Source organism: Hippoglossus hippoglossus, chromosome 18 (assembly GCF_009819705.1).
Source record: "Hippoglossus hippoglossus isolate fHipHip1 chromosome 18, fHipHip1.pri, whole genome shotgun sequence".
Lineage (NCBI taxonomy): Eukaryota > Metazoa > Chordata > Actinopteri > Pleuronectiformes > Pleuronectidae > Hippoglossus > Hippoglossus hippoglossus.
Window position 1 is genome coordinate 14,627,334 of NC_047168.1, and position 24,275 is coordinate 14,651,608.

Sequence of the window (24,275 nt, forward strand, 5' to 3'; positions counted from 1 at the left end):
CCCGACGCCGCTGTGTTGCATTTACATCCAACGTCAGGGGAAAGATTTCCAGAACATTTGTTTGCCGAGCTTCACCAGGGGGCGAGTTGGAGCAGCGTTCGGGGGAAAAGAGGCCTCATCGCCTCACACGTCCAGAGTTCGATGAGTGTTTTATATTTTCCTAAAGAGGTGACAACTTCCACTGAAGCATTTTTATAAGCAGATCACCATTTGGCATCTTTTCTTTATTTTAAACCTTAAAATCCAGTGACACACAAAACCAAACGGCTTCAACTGCCAACGTCCGTGATGGAGCTTTTAGTGCAGCGGGGGTTAAAACGCCTGGATTTGAAAAAAAACAGGACGAACAAAGTGCCGACATGTAAACGGACGGTGGTCGGATTGGCCTCATTATGAGCGTCTGCACGTGTGACTGCTGGGAAATGAGTCACGAGAGGTAAATTAGTTTGGACGTGTGTCGCCTGCGTGTAGACATTCCTGTTCCTGTCCACCGGAGACCACAGGGCCGTGGAGTCTCCGATCGTATCGAGCAAGTGGAGCAGCGAGACGAGGAGGAGGAGGAGGAGGAGGAGGGAGGAGGGAGGAAAAAGAAGGGGTGATGAAGAGGTGAGGGTAAAAAAAAGAGGTTTAAATAAAGTTGTGTGTGTGTAGGAGCTGAGTGGGCTGCACATAACGCTGCAGTGAGCATCCAGACAAAGTGGGGAAACTATTCTTGGCTATGTCTCAGAGATGATGACTTATATCAGCGTCTCAATGGGTTTGTGTGAATGACTGTGTGTGTGTGTGTGTGTGGGGGGGTGGGAGAGATTCTGTAACCGCAGCCTCCCGGAGTATTTTCTTGCTGATTCAGTTCTGACGAGAGTCTGACCTTCGAGTGTTCGTCGCCATGTGTTTACTGTTTCACTCCTGTTTGTCCGTTTGTTTACAAGATGATGAGTCATTTTCTACAATTTACAGAGGAACTAAGTTATGGATTGTGTTTAGTTTGTGCAATTTTAAAGCGTAAAAAAAAGCGTCTCGGTGGAGTTGTGTGTTCTCCTGAGTGCACTTCGAGTGTGTGCATGTTTGTGTGATCGTTTTCTTCAGCAGTGTGACTCACAGGTTTGGACCTTGGAGCCAACAGGAAACCGCACGTACGAGTGCTACAAGTTTGCCTTTTGTGTGCACAATGAAATCCTGCTCCGACGCAGAAAAACAAAGGCCATAAAATCATCACTTGTCTGATCAAATCCCTGCAATCGACGCAAGTAATACCAGGTGTTTATGAACGTGAACGGGGCTGAAACAGATGGAGAGGCCTCCTGAGGCGAAAGGGGTTTTGGCACAGAGACCACACATTCAGCACTTTGGAGACTTTAGACCAGGAGCCATTCAGGATCCGTATCTTGCTCAAGGGCAACTCTGACATGAAGACGAGCGGCTGGGAGGAAGAAAACAACTGGTGGCGTCTCTTCTATCTGAGCTGTGGTCAGTCCCAAACATGTCAACAGAACCGGTTTCCCACACTAAGCCGTGGTTTCAAAGAATGAAAGACACGTATTCTTCTTTCTTTTTCTCTCATCTGGGACTCTGAAGACCTAAAGACAAGTATAGACAAGTAACGGTTGAGAGACGGACGGGGATTTGACCCATGCGCTGGTAAAGGGGGTGAAAGTGCTCGTTTGATGGACTTGATCAAGACACGCTGACGGTAGCACGAGTTGTCGTGACCCTGAAGTGTCTCTGTGCCAGTAAAGTTGATTTGACGTCACCAGGTTTCAAGTAAGAGGCTGTAAAACCACAGTGGATTTAATCAAAACACTTGGCGTGCACACAGAAGCCTGTAAACACACACACAGACACATGCAGCGAGAGGTGTGTGTGTCTGTGTGTGTGCGTGTGTGTAAAACACCTCAGGTCCTCTTTCAAGTACAGACACATGAAGTGCAAATGCTGTCAAAAACTTGTCTGATAACTTTTGGGATGAACCGCTGACTGCTTGCTGTATTTAGATTTTCCGTGTGCAGCAGTTTGTCTTTAGAGAACGAGGCCGGCTCAACGTCAGCTGAGACGAATGAGGTGCCTCTCACTCTCTTCCACTTAATCCATCACATGTTACACAATGTTTCCATGGCAGCTACACGCATGTATATATATGATTAATATACTTTCTGTCTCATTATATTTTATTGTTGCTTTAAGGAAACACTCCAGTTTTATGCCTGGAAATTAGATTAGAGAGGAGACGTGTTCATATTCAGGTTGATTGTTTTAAATTGTTTGGTTTTCCTGCTTTTAAACATCACGTTCCTCAGACTGTCCATCGCTGCTGCTCCTCTTTTCAGCCTCTGTCTCAAACACTTGGTTTTAGCTCCTGTCTCTTTAAGCCCCCCCCCCCCCCCCCCCCCCCCCCCGATTAAGCCCAGTCTGCTCTGATTGGCTATCTGGCTCAGTCTGTTGTGATTGGTTAACCGTTGGACTTTACGTGGAGCTTCTTGGCAATTTTAAAGTAAAGAAACACTAAAAAAACATGTCTCCTTCAAATTATAACTCAGAAACGTTATTCCTATCATTAAATATATGTCACTATTATTAAAAACACTTCCTCTCATGTTTTTAATAATAAAAATGCTTCTAGACGCCAAGGATTATACGAAGGTCGTCCAAAAGTGCAGCGCTCGGTCCAGAAACCTGTCAGAGCCGCCGCCCGTTCAATATTAATTAAAGATAATTTCGGCCATTCGTTGGACAAACTGTGTGTTTGAGGTTAGGAACATTCTGGATGTTCTGCATCAGTCCCCTGCACATGTTCCTCTGCGTAACCGAGGAGATTCCTTCACGCTGAAACCGTCCTCCATATGTTCCTCAACCCCCGGTCGGCGCCGCCGGCCGACCAGACCCCAGCAAAGGTTAATATCGGAAATTATATGATGATCACGGTCTGGATTCTGTCATATAAAACTCTGGAGAACGGGAACAGATGCTGCAGAATGAAGCGCTGGTATTAGATTATCTTAATTTACCTTTTAGCTCTGTAAAACCTATAGTTTATATTATGTAAACCTTATTTTATCAACTACATAGATTCAAGCCAGAAACTAAATAAAACCTCTAAAGCTCATTTAATGTTTCACTTGTGAGTTGGTTTCCACTAAGATAATGTTTATCTCTGGAAAACTAGACTTATAACATCATCAATATTCAAATAAAGTAGATGTTGATAAGTTTTAAATGCAACTTGTTCGACACGACAATTGAGTTTGAGGATATTTAATAATAAATCAATTTCTCTAGGATTCTACACGTCTTTATTTTGATATGAATCTTAAACGTATTGTCTACTTTGAAACTGGCTCTGTTCATTATTAGTCTTGTCAGTTTATGAGTATTTTTAAACCGTTCAAATAAAAACCCCATAAAACAAATATGAGTGACCTTGTAATAAAACCCTGTGGCTCCGAGCGCTCGTACCTTGGAGATATACGCTTTGATGCCCTCGGCCAGTTTGATGCAGGGCTCTCCGAAGAGCTGGGCCAGCTGGTCCGGGATGTCCTGGTCCTTGTCCAGAGCGTTGAGCAAACTCAGGCACTTCAGCTCCTCCGTGACGCCCTGGCTACGCACCTGCACAACACAAACACACACACACACACACACACACACAGCGGCGGTCAGGTCTCATTTTTAAATCGGTATAATACCTCTTTGATCCACAGATCAAACAGGGGGCTGAACTGTGTCGTACAAACTGCATCTGTAGGAGCTGCTTGTGTTTCCAGTGCACCGGCCACATGTTGTGTTGCTTTTGTTTATTTACAACACATTTTCCACAGGCTGCTTGTGTGTGTGTGTGAACAAGCACCATACGCTTTGTATGTATAGACACAAATTTTAAATTTTCCTAATTCAAGTTCTATATATACGTTTGCGTTTCCTTTTTATTTATGGTTATTTATAAGAAAGTTTATGGTTAAACAACTTAGCAACTCAGCTAATGTTTATATATGGATATATTGTTTATCTTATTTTTATTTTTCTGTCTTTTATGACTTAAATACTTTATTTTTAACTTCCCTGCAAAAGTTGTTCACATGATTATACTTGTTTAACCAGTGTGACAATAATAATCTTGAATCTTGGCAACAAACACCTTCAGAAAGAAACCGAAGGTATCTTTCTTCAAAACAATCTGTACAAACAATCATAACAGGGTCAAGTTGCTCACAATCAAATCTCACAATTTTAGTGTATATATTTAACCAGTGCACTGCGGCAAAATCCACACAACACACTAAACACAAAAACAACACAAAACCAGGGGATGGAAACCAAATCCAAACTCTGCAGAAATGAATTAATCTCATTATTATAATTGATATTTTCCTCTTTGGTATCCTCCATCAACATCGACGCACATGAACCTAAACATCATTACGTTCATTTATGTTTTATTGCCCTCATGAGTCACTGGTTATTCCTTCCTGATGTTGGGTCTTTATCTTCATGTGCGAACACTCTGCACCTCGCACTGTGGGTGTGTTAATGTTGATGTTGGTGTGCGTCCTCCTGCACGTGTTCCTCGTTATCTGCTCTGTTTCTATAACATTATCTCGCAAATCTGTTTCTCTTTCGTTGGATGTTTGGATGTTTGCAGCGTGAGTGTATGTGCGTGTTTCCCTAAATGTGTTTTCACTCTCCTGAGCGTCCTTGAGGGGAAACTGTAGACTTGTTCCAGTGAGACTCGCAGAGAGAGAGAGAGAGAGAGAGAGAGAGAAAAACACGATGTGGACGTTACATCAAGTGTGAGAAATAAGCCGAGAGTAACCAAAACATTATCTGCACACACACACACACACACACACACACGGGGCGGGATGCGTTCGCTGAAACACAACTTCTGAAGCGATACACACACACACACACACACACGGCTGCGCTGAGGACTTTCTCCTTGACCGGATTAAAGATGGCGCACACACACAAGTACACACATCTTCTAATGAGCGACAATTAAATGAACAACTCCCGAGGGGAACTTTCATCTGGTAAGAAATGTTTTCATGTTGCGCTGGTCGGCACGGGTCGAGGACGACATCTTTGGGAACTGAAATGCAGAGGAAGGCTCCCAGGCTGTGCAGTTGTGTCTGTCTGTGTGTGTGTCTGTGTGTGTCTGTGTGTGTGTGTGTGTGTGTGTGGAGCCTTCAGGGAGGTTGTGAGCGTCACGGTCTGAAAAGCCTCCTAATGACTCTATAACAAGCTCTGATTAACAGAGGGAGATTACAGAGCTGCCCTCCTTCACTCCTCCGCTTTGTTTTTATTAATTTCTTTCCGCTTGAACCCCGTTTTCTAATGAAACCCCCCCCCCCCCCCCGTTCCTCTTGTGTTCTTACTCTGTGGTTTTCCCTACGGTGGCCCTCAGGACCAAATCACCAATCATAAAACACACCTGCTATCGAAGAAAAGGCTCATCGCTGATTGGACAGAAGCACCGTCCCTCGTTTTTTACCGACTGGATATGCTGACCAAACATTTATTTTTTATTTCCTGTTCTTTTTTATTATTTTCCGTCGTGCTTTTCCTACTTGTTCTTGTGTTTTTCTCACTTCTTCTTGTGTTTTCTGATTTGTTCTTGTGTGTTCTCACTTGTTCTTGTGTGTTCTCACTTGTTCTTGTGTGTTCTCACTTGTTCTTGTGAACCGATTTGCCGTCGTGTTTTTCCCCCCACATTAACATATTCGTTCTCGTTGTTGCTCTCTTTGTCGTCCCTCTGTCTCTGTCTCTGTCTCGTTCTCTGTTGTACTGTTCATGTTGATGCATAAGCAGATCTCCCTGTTCCCATTGAAGATAACAATGTGTGTGTGTGTGTGTGTGTAAATCTGTGTAAATCAGTTCAAACTCAGCAGGAAGGACGGGGCATTTACGGGAAGACCGACATGTTGCCCGGTCCTGAACAGAATGACTCACGTCTTTTATGGCCTCACGTCAAATCATAATTAATCAGATAATTGCGTTGTACTTGTCAGTTCGCATTTCGGCTTCGTGTTTGTGTCTTGATTTACGTCGGCTTTTAGAGCCTCTTAATTTCATATTGCATAAATCTTCGAGCTGCAGGGTTTTGGGTTAGGTGCCTAACTTTAAAAACTTTTGAACGTGTTGCTCAGTTCAGACACATTCGAGCGCTGTTGTCTTCCCGTGTCCGTAGATCATCTGCACACAATCAGGACACATCCCAGTGAAGTCTGTGCAGAGACGGCTCTAACTGTTGTGAGGGAGCATGTGATGACAGCTCGCCACTGGCAGAAGTGTCGGGGTGGGGGGGGGGGGGGGGGGGGGATCACACATGCGTGACTGGGTCTGAGTTCGCACGGCGCAACAAGCGGAGTGGAAGTCATCTTGGTTTCTTTTCTGGCGCCTCTAAAAACACACACTCCCCGCGTTAGTGGTTCTGGATGACGGATTCATTGTTATTAGGGAGGGTGTTTTTTGCACAGGGCCGTGAATTAATGTGTGTTTTCTGTGTGTACGCCTGCACATGTGTGTGCATTGGGTTCTGACAGCGCCGCTGGGGAGTGTGTGTGTGATACATTATGGAAACTGTTGTGTCCGTGTGAGCGAGCAGATAGAGTTAGTGCACATCGCTGCGCTAAGCTGATAAAACAAACTCTTCTGCTCCATTAGAACAGGGAGACGAGGACGGAGGCTCCGCACCGCATCGCCACGTCCTGCTCTCCGGTTTCTAACTGCGTGAAGTTAATGTTCGAGAGTTTAAGGAAGTTTGTAAAACTGTATTTCAACTTCTTAGATCAGCTGTTGTCAGATTTTAAGCGACGCTGTGTGACTCCAACTGAGAGACAGCGCCCCCTGCAGCCACACATGGGGATTCTGTTGGGCTACGTGTCAGAGCGACGAAGTGGTTTTAATGCATAGAGAAAACTTATCAGTGGTTATTACCCATGATCCTCTGCTTCCTGACCCAGAAGAGCTGCTGCTGTAACAAATCCAACAAACTCTGTTCAGGATTCTTCATATTTTAACAGTTTCCTGCTGAATATTGGAGATAAACTCTGGTTTTTAATAACTTCAGAGTCTCTTTAACTGATCTCAGTTCAGCTTCACTCTTCAACTGGAGCTGGTTGTGACAGTTGAAGCTGACTCTCAGTCAGTTCTTCTCACAGGAGATGGAACCCACTCAGCAGAGTTACAGAGAACCCACGTTCAGGGAGTGAAAGGAGGAAACTTTTAAAAATTGTGTTGCTTTAACATTTGCTGCTATATCGTATAATTTGTAACGTCATGTAACTTTGGTTTTTACCTCTAATGTCTTCCTGTCAGGATTTGTGACTGGTCTCTTGTCACCGAACACGCTGCTGAGAGACTCAGGGCTCAGGAACCTGGTTTTCTGTCAGAATTGATTCCCCCTGATTTAGAAATGATCAGTTTTCCCTCTCAGCAGTTATTCCTGTTCGCTCGAGGTGTACCGTGGCTCCGGCCCACGCCGAGCGGTCTGCTGCTTGTAACTGGAAGTCGGCTCCCGGAGCCAAGCTGCTTCTTCCTCCTTCCAAGTTTGGTTTCCCCTGAACGATCCTTCCCCCCCCCCCCCCATTTTTCATCTCTACTTTTCTGATCCTACAAATCGCTGCGAGCTCAAATTGTGCCTCTCTGGATTTCATCTTTCAATGTCCATTTTGTCACATCGCTCGTCCTGCCATTGATTTGCAACCCCAACAATATCCTCTGCTGTGTTTGAGGACGGGGGGGGGGGGGGGGGGGGGGGGGTGAGAGCAGCTCTTCATCTGGGTGTTTCTATCAGTTGCTTCCTGGGTTCTCCGTGTTTCTGATTTAACGAAAGCTGTTTGGAAAGCGGAGAGGAAAATGTGAATGATTTTTTTCTGGTGGAGCCAGTGTGGACACGCTTGCCTCCGGGGACGAGGGGGGGACTCGACATCGTTACCGTGCCCTGGGAGCATGCAACTGGAACTGCTCCACAGGTTTTAAACAGGACCAGTCAGAAGACGACCCTCCCCCCCCCATCCCCCCGTCTCCTGAGTGCTGCTCTGACAGAAGTCTCTCGCTGCCAAATGCAGACTCCCCCCTTCTGCTGCCAAATCCCAAAATTGTAAAACTGGCCCCATTAGCTATCATTACAGAAACAAGCTACACCCCGATGATTCAACATGAACTAATCAATGACAGGAGATGACATGAGGTCAGACTCGCCTATTAACGTTGTAAATCCTCATGTCGTCTTTTTACTGTTGCTTAATTACTTTAATATCCAGAACAACGATTTAAAGAAGATGTGTAATCCAACCCATACTCTTGCTTTTTTTTATAAAAATATACTTTGCTCTTCTCAGGGGGAATATGTCCTTTTTTGGGGCGAGCAACTCTTAAAGTCCAGTCCCTGAGCGTTTGTCCCCTGAGCGACGTATTTTCTCCGTGTGTTGACATCGATGACTTGTCCTTCCCATGGCTCCGGAGCAACGAGTCCGCCCGGCCCGGTGGAGCAGCCGCCAAGCGCCGGCTAACACATGCTAAAAACATTTGGAACTCTCCGTTGTGTTGTTAAGCGAAGTTGAATAAATATGTACGATCTTGGCTCGGGTGTCGAAGGAGAAGAGAAATGTCTCCGAGTGTCTGTAGATGAGATTATAAGATAAATCGAGCTTCACTTGTGTTAGTCAGGCTGCATTGTTGCACTGCTTCCAAAGTTACACGATAAATGTGAAACTATAACCGACTAAAATAGGAATTTTAATGTTTTTGTCTTGTGACGTCTGTCAGGAAGTTATTCCAGGACTTTGAACCTTTGACCTGGATTAACTTGTATCTAACTAGCACTGTCAGATACAAGAGCTCAACTGGGAGAGCTCGGCTTTTTTGGAAATCATTACCGCTGCAGCAGGAGGAAAAACACACACATCCACATATTTCTGAGTGATCAATGTGCTTTTTATTCTTCCTCCTGCGGCCTGGACTGGACGGATCGAATTGGATGACTGGGCTCCAGAGACGGGGGGGGGGGGGGGAGAAGGGAGGGAGTGATGGGGAGGGTGTGAGAGGGAGAGAGAGAGAGGGGGGAAGGGTCCAGGCTGACATAGCTCCTGTGATCCTGAGTCCGACTCTCTCAGGAAGCAGCAGACAATGCTCCACTGTTCCCTCCCTGCATCCAGTGCATGTGTGTGTGTGTACATTCGTATTATGTGTGTGTCTGTGTGTGGCCTGCCCTCGGTGTGTATGTGGAATAGAGTGGCGATGTGTGTGTGTGTGTGTGTGTTTGGCCCTCGCTGGACACCAAACCCTGAAAAAGAATATCTCCGAGGGCCACTTTGGTACAATACTGTGAGTGTGTGTCTGTGTGTGTCTGTGTGTCTGTGTGTGTCTGTGTGTGTGTCTGGGAGTTCCTTACAGTCCAGAACTCTCATTTGAGGGGATTAGGAAGAGAAGAAGGCCGCCACGTAACTCAAGTCCACTGGGCCAGAGGTCCGGGGCTGAGAGTGTGGGCTTGTTTTTACATCCCAGTGGGGACCTCAACCTGAATACACACTAACCCACGGGACTCACGGACCGACAAAACAAATAAATAGGTCCCCGTGGATGAAGAGGCGTTGTTGTTTCAGGGGCTAAGGTGCGAATTGGGACTTGGTTAAGGTCAGGGTAAAGGTGAGGGATTCGGTTGTGATGGTGGAGCCGAGACTTTCGCTCGCTGCACCGACACTAAATCACCGAATACACAAGTGCAGCGGTGATATAACACACACTGACCTCGCAGAACAGTGGAACCAGCTCCATCACGGTGAGTTACACCCCTGCTGTGCGAACCGGGGGCCCCTGCATCACTCAGCGTTCGCAGCAGCTCGTCGGTGGAGTTTGGCAGCGAAACGCGAAACGGTGAATCATTAGGGATTATTGTGCAACGTGTCCTCGGGCAGGGAGATTACAAGACGTAACAAGAAGGCGAAGGGGAAACACGGACGAACGTAAATATCCACTCGTTATTAAGGAGGAGAAACTATAAATGTTTTGGCGTTTTTGGGCCGAGCCACGCTATCAGCGGTGCGGGGTTTCACAATAAAAGCCTTCCACAGCCTTCACATTAAAATACGCCGAGCATGCGAAGCACGGGCTCAATGTCGACGTCATTAAAAACCCAAAGAACCACATCATGTGGGTTTTTAACGGCTGTGTAATGTGGCCGAGCTGATTAGCAGCTGTGTTGTCGCAGATAATGAGACCTGGTGAAAAATACAACTAATTTAGAGAAAGTCCTTAATAGTCAGCGGGCGCATTATATTTTGCTGCGAGGTGATTTATGACCTCTTCACTTAAGCGTTGGCCATTTTACTGTTGCCGTGGTAATTCAGCTTGGCTCTGAGACGTTTGCACTCCGACTCTCTTTTCGTAGGAAACTGGCCCGAAGCTGTCGTTAAAAGCCGCAGCGCCTAAAGCAGGAGAGTCGTACAGTGTGTTTGCATTAGCTACGAGCTTCTGGTAATTGTGTGCGGCGTGTGTGCCGAGTGTTTTATGTGTGCATGCACGTGTGACTCTCTCCCGAGCTTGTGTGTGCATGCATGGGTTTATATTCATGATTTGTGAAGGTGTTTAATATGAACACAAATATGTGGGTGCAGGTTCGTGTCTGTCGGACTTTATCATCCCTCCGGCGGCTGCAGCGAATCTGGCAGACGTCCGAGGTGGCGCGGACACAGATTTATTTATTTAAACTGTCCGATTCATCCCTGCTGCGTTATTGATGACTTCCTCGTTCAAAAAAGTTTCTTGTTTAGATTTAAAGAAGCGATGACTTTGGGCAGTTTCTGCAAAAGGAGGTTTTGATTTAAAAAGAAAGTCCGGATTGATACTGAACTGTGGATAAACACTGCCGAGTTTCGGCCTCTTGTTCCCGCGCAGGCCAAGTTTTTGTCTGCAGTGAAAAGACAGACGCCACAGCCCCACAGGACGTCTGCCAGCGCCCGGCCGAGCAGCTCTCTGCCAAAGACGCAATCATTAGTGGATTGGGGGAATAGAAACCTCACTTTCTTTAACATGGGTTCATGCAACCACATGCGTCCTGGCCTCGGCCCACATGCCAGCCTCAGTTTGCTTCAGTGCAGGAACCAAAGTGCAGAGTCACAAACTACGACTGAGACATTTGTATTGTTAAAACGGAAAAAGGGGGCGATGTGAGTTAGTGTGCATGCGGCCGTCAGCCCTCGATCTACAGGCGGGCTCACTGTGCAGCTCCGGGCACAGAGGACACATGCAGGGAATTCGACACGCTGAATAAAGCGGCTTTGGAAATGTATCCTCGAAATCTCCGTTCACCGTGAAACACGAGGACGTCCTGGCTCGGCTGATTAAAAACCTTCCTAAAAAACTGATCCACAACTTCCGAGCTCTACCTCCTCTGCCGCTTCTCAATGGCTCGCTTGTCTTTCCCTGGAACGCCCGTCATCGAGGAATGTTCGGTCCCTGTGACTTTCCACAGATAGCGGCAGCAGGTGTCATTATAATGCTTTGTCTAGGTCGGGCAGTTACTTTAAAAGACATGTCTTCATGTGAAATTAGATCAAAAGGGAAAGTAATGAGATTCCTGAGCGCTGCCATGTTGCGAAAACAAAGTTTTTTCACTGATTTCCTCAGGAATCCATGGATCTGAATGTTAGCAGTGTTAAGGACGCTGATATTAATGTGTGTAATTTGGTGCAGATGCAAATAAAAATCGGTATATCCAGCAGATTTAACTGTGGTTTAACAAGGAGCCATCGAGTTTCTTTTCTTTTCATCTTTCCTTGACTTTTCTGCGACTAATCTCTGGAGAGGACTTTGGTTTGTTTTTTGAAATCAGGGATCAATAAGACTTTATGGGAGCCATTTCATTTCAATCACAGTCTTTTCCATTTGGGTTTCCCTGTTGTTTGATTATCAAATGTCGCCTCTTTGATCTCTAATGAGCGTGAGTTTAGCTGGTGGCTTTGACACAAACTTCATAATGAGCTGCTCTGAGTGCAGCTTTCAGGGTCATTGAGGAATCACACAATCAAAGAACAAGAATTCGTCTCGTTTGACATTAACGCAGAGACTGAAGGATGATTTTAAAAAATACAAGCAGATGATACAAAGAGAGTTGTATCAGGAGTTGTTGGTGTAGGGGGGGGGGGGGGGGGGGATGGTGGAACTACCTGAAACACAAAAACATGACCTGGAATGGCTCAGCGGAGCTCAGACCTCGGCCAAGTCCCAATTGTTATTCACGTTATCTTTTGGATCTGCAATCTGTGCATGGCTGAAAACCTCCCACGAGCCATTACCAGTAAAAAATGAGCTTTTCACTTGACATTGTCCTGTTGGATAAACAACACAATCAAGATCCATCAACTACTCCCTGGGAAAAGTGGAGAAAATGTCAAAATACGCAAAAACTCAGAGTTTAAGAAAGTGATCATGGACCGGCCCCCTTTGTGCAGATCCACGCCAAAACCTTATGACTTGTGTCGTGGTCGATGTTTCCATCCTTCCACTGGAAAGCCAACTTTCAAAAGAGATCTTTAATTAATCAGATTGATGTTTTTCCACTCATCAAGATGATAAGACACAGAACTGGACCCGGACTAATTCCTGGAGTCAGATCCAGATTTTAGAGTCAATTCTTCATTCAAAGAAATTTAGGATCAAACAAACATGAACCAAAACAACTTCATCATCCAGGAGCGATGCAAGGCTTGGGTGTCGGGGGTTCCCAGTTGGACACGTCATGATAAATTAATTAAGTGAACAAACTAGATGATGTAAAACTATGTGATAATGAGCTGCTCAAATAAACTCTTCATGTGGTCGACACATTTTCAAATAAATCCAGTTTCCTTCTGCGTTGAGACACTAATGACATTACATGGCAGCCAGTTACTTCCTTTGGGTCCTGTTCAGTGTGTGTGTGTCTGTGTGTGTGTGTGTGTGTGTGTGTGTGTGTGTGTGTGTGTGTGTGTGTGTGTGTGTGTGTGTGTGTGTGTGTGTGTGTTTGAATTACTTGGCTTTCCTTTGTGAAGAGGAATGCTGCAAGCGATCTATCAAGTTTGCGTGCTCCACTGTGCATGCTCACATGTAATTGTTTTATTGGCGGGCAAGAATAAGAATCCATGCACGCACCTTTTGTGTGTTTGTTATGACTGTGTGTGTGTGTGTGTGTGTGTGTGTGTGTGCCAGTGTTCGTGATGGTGTACACAACCCCCCAGCAAGACAGCCCATTGCCACTCCCAGTGTTTGCGTGTGGAACTATGACCTCTCTCTTTGTCAAGTTTTGCTGCTCTGGAGTCCGTCCAGTTTAAATAAAAGTTTTAGGACACACAAAAGCTGGGTGGAGATTTGCAGCTCGTTTCTTTTCCTCCTCCTCTGACTTCCTTGTTCCTTAAAACAATCGAAAAAAGTTACAGCTTAGATAAAAACCAGCTGTAAAGATAAGTCCCGATAAAGAACCCGGCTTTACTTTAACTTTGTAGCCGTCTGTTATCTACGTTACTGGCATTGAAAAATTAAGTCGCCATAAAGCTGTGCTCTGGTTCTGAGGGTTATGTTTCTGGTTCTCGTCATCTGGCAGAGAACGAGGGGCGATGGAGGAGGAGGAGGAGGAGGAGGAGGAGGAGGAGGAGGAGGAGGAGGAGAGAAGCCAAAGGATGTAGAGCATGAGGAGGTCAGGACTTTCCAGTTTCTGTCAGTCACCTGCGCTCGCATTCCGACTGAAACGCTCCGGGCGGCTGCGAGAGAGCGACTGAGCATGACAAGAAGAAGAGGGCGAGAGCTGCGTGCAGAGGCCCAACGTGGGACAAGTCTCACAGAAAGCAAAAGCAAAGGCTGCATTCAGGCGAGAGTCAATAATTTCCAAGCTTATCACCAGGAAGCGGCCGTCAGAGGCGCCAACAAATACTGAAACTCAACTGACAGCTGGCAAACAGCGAGCCAGGTTAATGTTGAACACACGGGGGAACAACGACATCTCCGGGACGCCACCACACAGAGGTCACGTGACAAAGAGCATTGTGGGATATCAAGGGTTGCAGAGGTGGCTGCCTGGATGTGTGGACTCCAGATTCCGAACGAGGCCGCCGGTTGCTACAAGACAACCGATCTAAATTAGGAGCACAGCTGGAGATCGTTTGTCTTACTGCTGGACGCTCTTGCCCGAAGTAACCTCGCGTTATTTATGTGGTTCAAATGGAATGGACTGTATTTATATCGAGCTTTTTCTGGTCTCATCCGCCCACTCAGAGCGCTTCTCAGCTCAAAGCCATATTTACTCATTCACACACTTTCCTTCAACACCATTCACACACTGCTGGTCCAGATGTTGGGGGGACGTTTAGGGTTCATCTCTATAATCACATGAATATGCAGAATCACAAGATCGTGGGGCAGGAAGCTTCTGGTTTCTGTTTCTAGTTTTGAACAATCGCAAGGGGAAATGCATCCGCGCTCTGCTTTTTAATGTATCTGCATTCATGTGGGAATAGAGAAACGTCCGACTCGTGTGGACAAGTCGGATTGTGAACAGTGTTCGGTGAAGGGAAGACACCGGGAGCCCCAGAGGCTAACTCACCGTTGGGGTCTTCTACCGGGGTTCAGTGTCTTGCAGGCTTGGAGGAGTCAGGGATTGAATAAACAACCTGGATCCTGATGAAGATGTTTGGGCCTCAGTGGAGGTGTGAGGCGTTCTGGGTGTGGGGCTGTATTTGGGAGAATTAAAGACAAAAGCTTGACCACAGGAGGCACAATGATTGGATGAGGTGATCCTTCAGATGTCTGTGGGTGGGCGGGCCCAGCTTGGGTGGGCAGCCGGGGCAGTAAGAGGGGTTTGTGTGCGAGGAGGCGATGAGCAAGAATGACTCGAAGGAGTGAGGAGTTTACAGGTGTTGTCTTAGGGGCACGGAACGAAGCTGATCCCTGTTTTCTCTGGTGGAGCCCAGACGTCCCCACGAGAGGAAAAACAAGGAGAGTGGCCACGTTCTGATGAGACCTGAAGATCTGAAGATTCACTTGAAATGTGCAGGAGAAGAAAAACACCAAACGCTCAGCAGAATATTCAACAATGTGTTTTTATAAATGAAAGAAATGTCTCATTCTGAAATGCTCAGTGGTGACGTCACTTCTGTGTGTCACATGCAATCAGCACTTTGTGTGTGTGTGTGTGTTCACGTTCGAGTGCCTGAGACGCTGCAGGTGGCAGATGAGTCGTTGGTTTGTGTCGCCAGCGACCACAGGAACACACACTGTTGCATTCTGGGAATTCTCTACACTCTCTACACGTTCACATAGAAAACACGAGTCCTCAGGCTGTGAAACTCTCCCGTGTTTGTCTCATTCCTAAGTTCCTAATTCATTATTCCACTGCAGCGAAAAAGGTTTAAATATTAACTCGAAATGACCACGTGTGAACCTGGCGAGCGTTTATCAAAATGACAAGGTCAGACTTTAAAATGAGCTTTAAAATCATTATCACGGAATGTTTACTGAATAAGATCCGGTGACTTGGATCAGTAAAGCTTCGCCGGGTACCGGACTTGTACCACAGAACCACGCCGTGTCCTAACTTCGCCCCTTCAGTCTACGCCATGATTGTGCGTTGATGCAACATGTTGAGAAACAAACACCTCATGAAAGTTGTTGAAAGCCGTCCACGCTGCCAACTCGCACACATGGCAACTCTTAAAAATCGGAGAACCTGTTTGTTTAGTTGATGGAATATTTGCCACTAATATTGTTTCTTGCAAACGCTCTCACCGTTCTTACAAAGTAAAGGTTGTGATTTGAGGAAGTAAAGTGAACGAAATGTCTCAACAACTATTAGATGAATTATGACATTTGTTGTCCCCAGAGGATGAATTGCTGTCCCCCTGATGTCCACCCAACGTGCTCGTGACTCTATTGCTTAGTGTTTCTATTGTTTCTCAACTGTTCCTCTGGGTTTTTAATATTTAGAAAGAGCCAAAGCTTGAGATCCCTTCTTTAAATTGGCAGGGAAACACAATCTTAGATTACATCCAAGCAGTTATTGTGTCTTTCTGTGCAAACAGGTACAGAGTGTTCTCTGAACTCTTGGACAATGAGACATTGAGACATTGAGACACTGAATCCCAGTCGACTAAGATATGTCGACAAACGACAGCCAAATGGGTTTATTCTTTCAAAATGATGATTTGTCGCGACATCAGATCTCAACATAATCAGTTTGGCTCGTTCCGAAAGTCCAATTTTCTCAAGGTCGGTGCTGTAATCTGGCAACCGTGCCAATAGCTGCTTTCTTAACCTCGTCCGGCTCCAACTCTTCACAGACGAGAAGTCGACCGAAACACGACAACATTATTCACAGGTCACTGAGGGGAAGCTTTAACCGATTCTTGTTTTCGCCACTTTTCCATTCAGCAGCTGCACACAAAGCCACATCCACACTGAGCGGCTGGTTCGCTGGTTCATGGACGACCTGTGATCGCACACGCACCAGCTTTTAATGAAATAGTTTTTACTGTATATCATGAAACTCAAAGCCAGAGGTTTGCTACAGTCTGGAGCTGGTAGCGCCGAGGAAGTGGGACGTCAGTGATAATGGTTCTGGTGGTTTCGTGATCTTCGAAGGCAATAAGGACACGTCCCGATGCCTTTCATGAGACGCCAGCCCTTCAGTCAATGAGACATGGGAGAGACAACGTGACGGCCAACATTAAGGTTTCCTGAAGGAGGCAGCTGCAGTGGAAGTGGGACGAGAGGAGAGGTGCAAACGGTGGAAAAGATAATTGGGGGAAAAGATTTGAGGACCGAGAAGAAAAGAGTTCACTGGTTGTTTAATTGGTAGAGAAATGAGAGCTGACAGAGGCAGAGGAGGGTCTCGTTACCGGGTTCGGAGTCAAAACGTTGATATCAGAGTGTGTGTGTGTGTGTGTGGGTGTGTGTCTGTGTGTGTCTGTGTGTGTGTGTGTCTGTGTGTGTCTGAGAGGGAGGAAAACATTGGAGTAGACAGACTTTTTTCAGCTGACACTAACAAGCCCTCATTCTTGTGCCAGGTCTGAGATGTCGGCCCATTCCCAGGGCTGGATCATGTAAGACCAGCTCAGAACTTTCCATCCAATCAACTGCTGACTAATCAGATGACACACACACACACACACACACACACACACACACACACACACACACACACACACACACACACACACACACACACACACAGTCTGATATCAGTGTTTATACTCAGAACACGGTAACTCGACCCTCCTCTCCCTCTGTCACCTCTCATTTAAACACACTAAACTCTCAATTTAGGCCACTTCATTTTCTTTGTGTCTGTTTCTTTCCCCTTACAATGGACAAACTTATAATAACTCTGCAGTTATATATACATATTGACCTTTTCACCACATATTGGTTAGTCCTCCTTCATGCTGCTGTCTCCAGAAAACCCCAAAGAAGCGACTCCTCTCTCCAGAGGCAGTGACGAGCTCCCTCTGCTCGGTGGAGTTCAAAGCATTACACAGCATAATGGAGGCAACTCTACTCGGCTCCGTAACAGAGCCTTAAAATGAGCCGGCAGCTGTTGTGATGACGACTGAAATCAACAAGTACTTTCATTCTCCATTAATCAGCTGATGTCGATCGTTTGACGTCACAAATCGAGACAAATGAGCATCACAAGTTCCCCGAGGCCGAGCTGACGTCACTGTCGTGTTGGGCTGACGGAACAGTATATATTTGGTCCAACATATATATACTGTATATATATATCTCTACAACCCAACCTGATTATACTTAGCTTCATATCAAAGAGTGTTTCAAGGGAGCTCATGAGGCCAATTAAAAAGTCTCAGGGCTGTTCAAGCTAATTAGTGATAAAACTATTCACTGAAAAACACTGAATGTTTCCAATTAGTACCAACCAGCTAACCAACCAACCAACCAACCAACCACCTGACCAACCAACTTATCAACCAACCAACCAACCAACCAACCAACCAACCAACCAGCCGACCAACCAGGCAACGGAGAGGGGTATTAACAGAACCGTTTATTTTCTTTCCAGTACCTTAACCCCCCCCCTCTCCTCTTAACCACCGTTGTCACATCCCACCAAACTGGCGGTTAAGCTGTGGTTTGACTGGACGTGTTTCAGCCGAGTTTCCGATACGTGCACAGAGTCACAGATCTGGTTACAGGGAGATGGAAGCCACATGGAGCCGTTACACTGGAGGATGGATGGATGAGAGGAGGTGAACTTCCATCCTCCACTTTCTAAGACTTCTTTACTCATCTGTTAACAGAACACATTCTACTTTTATTTACCTCAGCCAAGCACGTTTTTCCTTATGACACCTTGTATGGGTGTAAATACTCAAACATGGACTTCATTAGTCTGTGAAGTCTGTATAATTTAACAAGCACACACTAAAATGAATTGGAGCGTCATCCACTGCCAACAAACGTGTTCATGTATATAAAAGACGGGGCGGATTTCTTGATGTATTACATTAGCGTTTTGGTCTTTTAATCAATTTCACCATAATTCTGGACTTAAATATTGATAAAGAGAGTTGTTCTGTGCAGATACTGAATGTTTTCTTTTACATTTTCATGCCATTTTTGTATTACTGCCAAAACTCACTTGGGTTAAGTTTTAACTGGGACATTTCCTTGGTTAATAAAGTTTCCACCCGACTCTCTGATGGACTTTATTCAGCATCTTTCGTTTTGAAAAACCCAGTTTCTTAATCTTTAACTCTCAGATTTTGCAACGCTTGCAAATGGGACCAAGAGTCATTTCACAAGCAGAAGGACTCTGAGTAGAGCTCACGTCTCCGCCCAGGCCCAACAGTCCCCTCGTGAAACCATGTTTAAATTCACCAGATTGCACACAACACGTAATCCATCCTGCAGTTTTTGTGTAATCCTGCAAAGTAACAAACAAAAGCTCCTTTTCCACTGGTCAGAAAAACTCCCTAACATCTGGCTTCTTCTGTCTTTTCATCTGGATCAGCTACTCTGCAGCAGACGTGGGTTTTAATCGGCTCTGGCTACGATCAGCGGTGATGGAAACGTGACACGCGGCGAGAGGGCGCCTCAGTTTTCTGTTTATTTATGACTTCGAAACATGATGGGAAACAAATACATCCCCTCTGTCTTTTAAAAACCTGCGTACACCTGCTAATTTTGGTGTAAAAGACGAAAACATAACCTAATTGTTGGAGGGTAGGAGCTTGAATCAGTGCTTCATGTTATCAGGGAGCAAAGATCAACAAAAGAAAAGATAAGTTAGAAAAGTTAGCAGCACTGATATCAGTCACTCACTGTGGCACACGACTGCTCCTCTGCCCTCGAGTCTGATGAGAAGGATTTATCATCAATTTATAACCACGTTGACTGAGCAAACAAAGTGATAACACACAGCACAGCACCAGCTGTTGGCACACACACACACACACACACACACAGACACACACAGCTGTAGCCACATCCTAAAGAGCATTCCAACGTGGGAACGCAAATATCCTGTTTTCACGTGTCAAGCTGTTAAATCAAGTAATGTGTGTGTCTGTGTGTGTGTCTGTGTGTGGCGGGTCTGGCTCTGTGCTCGATCACGTCACATCATCTTTAGCGGCGAAACTCCTCCAACACGTCTCCACGTCTGCCTCGTCTTCTCATGTCCAGCAGCTGACGTCTAAGTAATCTCAACGTCCTCCAGGATTTCACAAAGTAAAACCCGCGCCTGTGATAATGCGATGCATTGTGATCTGTGCAGGATCCAGCGTTGACCCACTTGTTGGAACGTTTCAGAGCTCGAGGCTTCACCGTCACCTCCTCCTGTCGCCACCCCCCCCCCTTCACGTCCCTGACGCTCGCTCTCTCCTCTTTCCTGTGATCGCCGCCTTTCTTTTCATCCTGCTCCAAATGACCTGGCCCTGAAAACACACTGTGCAAACACACACCAGAGCAACGTTGCTCGGGGAACAACTTTCTCCTGAGGATTCTGGGTCGTCGAGTGTCCGCCGTTCTCCTCCTTCTACTGACCGCGGGTGTGTTTGCATGTTGCAAATTTAAATACATATTCAGGTCGATCATTTTAATTAGTGTTATTACTTGGTAATGTTCACCTGCTCTAACTGCCCAAAGACACAGACACACACACCCAGCCATTACCTTTTAGATTAACGCTCATTAAAGAAAAACATAGCTTGTGTCACCCCTGAAGGCCAACCCCTGAAACATCTGTACACACACACACACACACACACACACACACACACACACACACACACACACACACACACACACACACACACACACACACACACTTGAGCCTGAAAACTGACTGTAACTCGATTCTCCAACGTGAACTACAACCATAACACAGAGGGACGACGGGGGAGTGGGAGGTAAAAAGACAGAAAGAGGGAGAGGGGGTGAGGGAGGCAAGTTGAGAGAGTGAGAGAGAAAGTGAGAGAGAAAGAGAGAGTGAGAGAGTTGTGTATTTTGGCAATGGCGCCTGGTGCGTGAGGTTTATATGAGGAGCCTCAAATTAAATGTAAATATTTGTAGTGAAGGATTTGATTCTCCTCAAAACTGTTGATGAATATGTGTGCACCTGCGTGTGTGTGTGTGTGTGTGGGGAATCACTCTAACACAAGACCCCCTGTAACACACACATGTTGCACAACGCACATCACACACAAACACACACACACACACACACATGTTGCCCTCCCCTGTTAGGACCTTTATTGATTCTTTAACCTTGACCTTGCCCTTGTCCTATAAAACCTGATCCTGAGTTTGAACGTCTGGGGTGAAAATGGAGCAGATTTATGTCCTGGTGGAACAACGGCGTCCACACGGTTCTATACGGCTGCTACAGGAGGTCACGTCAGGAGCGTCTTGGCAACAACAGCTGAGGCCACACAGGGAGGCTGCAGTGGAAAAACCAGTGTGTGTAACGTCAGGCGTTAAAATGCCACTAACTCAATTTTCTACTCGATATTTCAGCCCGTGTGCAGTTCAGACACGCTGACAGCGACAGCCACGACTCCTGTGCTCAGCAGGTGTCGACGTGTTGCGCTCACCGAACGCGTCACACGTCCCTGGATGGTGTGGGCGCCTCGGGCTTCACAGCGGTTTAGAGAGAAATCCTCTATCGGTGGATCAGTGAGTGTGAGCTGGAGGAAAGACGTGGGCAGGAACCACAACAGATGAGATTACTTAACACCAGCTCTGAAATCCAACGTGGCCTGTAGAGTTGTGTACCGACGAACCACAAATGGTTTAATTCTGGCACGGGGACGTTTTCATGCAAAGAGAATACATAAATAAATACATGAACGATTACGTGGGAACTTTATCGACATGTACAAGGTTTGTTTTATTCTTTAAAGTTGTTAAATCACAGCATTTTGCCCCAGAGAGCAGAGATGGACAGGAAACGAATGTCTGTTTGAAACAAGGACTGTTTATAAACATGGACGACGTGACACCTCCCCTGAAATGAAGCCAAAGTGTCTCCATCGCCCCCTGGTGGCTGGCGGCGGTACAGCTTTTAGACTCTGCCTCCTCCATGACAGCAAATTGGACCAAACTCAGTCAATTAGGTTTTGTCTCGTTTCGTCCAAAGACTCAAAAACCAACACGAGAAGCATCAAATCCTCACATTTAACAAAACAGGGACCAGCTGATTCTAATTCTGTTGATTTGATAAATCAACGAATCGACCAATCGCTGCAGGTCTCCATGTAACCGTGGCGATTTAACCACGCGGCCTCGGCACCAATGGCAACAAACTGACGTGAACTAAACACAAAGTGAAGTGAAACAGCTTTAAACCTGCACAGGAGAGATCCACCTGAGTTCTCTGCAGTTGACTGAGTTTTCAAACTGTAGTTATACGTTTCTCTCGTGTTGGTGGAAGAGAGGCCCAGTTATCTGAGAACCTGGCTGCTTTACAGCTTTAACCTTTGACCCACTGCGGCTTAACCACTTAACCACAAAAACTACACAACCAGAACCAGAACCCTCAACTACACTGGAGGTCTAAATAACAATGATAATAATAATTAACTTTATATCGAACCTTTCATTGCACAAAATGATATAATGCAGCTCAAAGTGAACAGAAGAGATGAAATGAAGACGTGCAACATGACATCATGACGACTTCTAGTGGACCACACACTTCTACACACAGCCAACACACATCCACATCAAGTGAAAGGTTTTCTGTGTGATCAGACCACACACACACACACACACACACGGGGCGGGTGTATTGTTGCATGTAAGGGTGAGTAATAGCCTATCAGTGAACCCAAACAATAATAAAGTTGACCAGTTGAAGTCTGAGGAATGGAATGTCGATCACACACAAGCACAGATAACACACACAAAAAACACACAAGTGACTCAAGAGCCTGGACATATCAGCTGCTCACACACACACACACAAGTTTCCTCATGATAAACTTTAGGGTGATTCCCTATTATTCATTTATTATATTATTATTATATCTCTAAAGCTGCTAAATTCTTTAGGTTCCTAAAACGTCTGGGGAATAAAACAGCTTCTTAAAGACTGAGGCAACGTCTCCATATTTCTTTCAGTATATTTCTGTGTAGCGTGCGTCATTCAGCACTAGTAGAATTAAATAAATAACATGAGGACATGCTCCCAGGAGACCGGGATCTTCTACATTAATATGTTTGTGTGTGTGTGTGTGTGTGTGTGTGTGTGTGTGTGTGTGTGTGTGTGTGTGTGTGTGTGTGTGTGTGTGTGTGTGTGTGTGTGTGTGTGTGTGTGTGTGTGTGTGAATGCCGGAGCTCTGAGGCAACACTGGAGCATTCCTCATTATTCGATGTTCATTGTCCCGAGTATCTTTTGTCTTAGCCGAGCTGGCCTGAGCTGCAGCTCCACTGCGATTCAAAGAGGGGCCTGTTTCCAGATTAAAAATAGCCGGCCCTCGCTGCATGAGAACCAGGGAATCCCCCACATGCACATGCACATGCACATGCACATGCACGGCTCCGTGGATTTCATTCCTCCTCCTCCCCAGTGCGGGATCGTCCCTAAGCTGTTCCTCATGAAGACACAAAACCCAGAGTCCTCCCATTATTCAAGTTACACAACAGACGTTTTAATCTATTAATAAAAGTCTACAACCTTTTTGCGTCTCATCAATAAATGTCTGGATACATTTTCCAACACTTTCCTACAGACGAATTTGCTGACGCACGGCCTCCGCTCTCATGCCGGGGAGTCGATTGGAAACAGCAGCAGCCAAACGTCTCGTGGATTTGCCTTTATAAGTTTTCATGTCATGACAAGTCGGGTCAAACGTTCAAGTGGTTTTTCACGACGGAGAAACGGAGACTGGAGGTCGGACTTATCGGACGTTTGCTGAAGGTTTACGACTTCTAACTAGTCGAGGTTGTGTCGAAGACGTCGTCCGTATCAGTCGAGTGTAAACTTCACGTTAGGATGCTACGTCAACTTTTGTGTTTAATGCTCGTAGTGTTTCTGTGTGAACCACAAGAATAAAGTAAACAAAGATGGACATCTTGATCACCCCCTGGTGGCCAGCTGCAGTGCAGGTCATTAACCCACCTCCTCCATGTTAGCGAATGGCACCTTCATGGACCATATGTTTTGCATTCCTTTAGATGGCGTGCACTTCCACACTGACTCGTTCTGCCTTTATGCTGACTCGCCAACAAACTGTGTCCCTCCAGATTTGTGGAGGTTTCGGTGTAGAAACGTTTCCCCGTCACACTGAGCTGCAGCCTCCTTCACTTTGGATAAAACCAGCACGAAACCCCCCCCGAAATATGAATCGTGCAACACCTGTTTTGAATGAAACCGAGCTGCCAAAGCATTAAGACAACATCAGATATCATTTCCCTGCTTCCTCGTTCCCCAAAGGAACTGCAGAGAAAAACCGCACCGTCTTATTTCTAGCTGACGAAATGTGGCACCGAGAGATGTGCTCGGGGTTTTAGCGTGTCAGGATTAAGTTATCCTCGGTTCAGGTGCGGGACACGTGTGCGTAACGGCGGTCCTCGAACAGGCGTGACCGCTTCCTACGGCGAGCTGGACACATTTCACGTCTTCTCATGCGGAGAGGAAAAGCTTCACCACTAAACCCGGTTTCCTCTCTCTCTCTGTGCCGGGGTGCCGTTCCAGGTTAAATGCACTTCCTGCTGGGAATCATACATCACCGGGGTCGTACATCATTTCTGGCTTCCATTGATTTTTCATATGAGCAATATTAACCTTTAACCACGTA

General features: G+C 46.0%; 1 protein-coding gene across 1 annotated transcript in view; it reads right to left on the reverse strand.

The window, feature by feature from the left end:
• The window catches only part of tnfsf10l (TNF superfamily member 10, like), a 48,417-nt gene that overhangs the window by 21,664 nt on the left and 2,478 nt on the right, over nt 1-24,275 (reverse strand). The window contains exon 2 of the mRNA XM_034569019.1: nt 3,451-3,600. Within this exon, the coding sequence (XP_034424910.1) occupies nt 3,451-3,600 (150 nt within the window). The remainder of the gene's footprint in view (nt 1-3,450; nt 3,601-24,275) is intronic.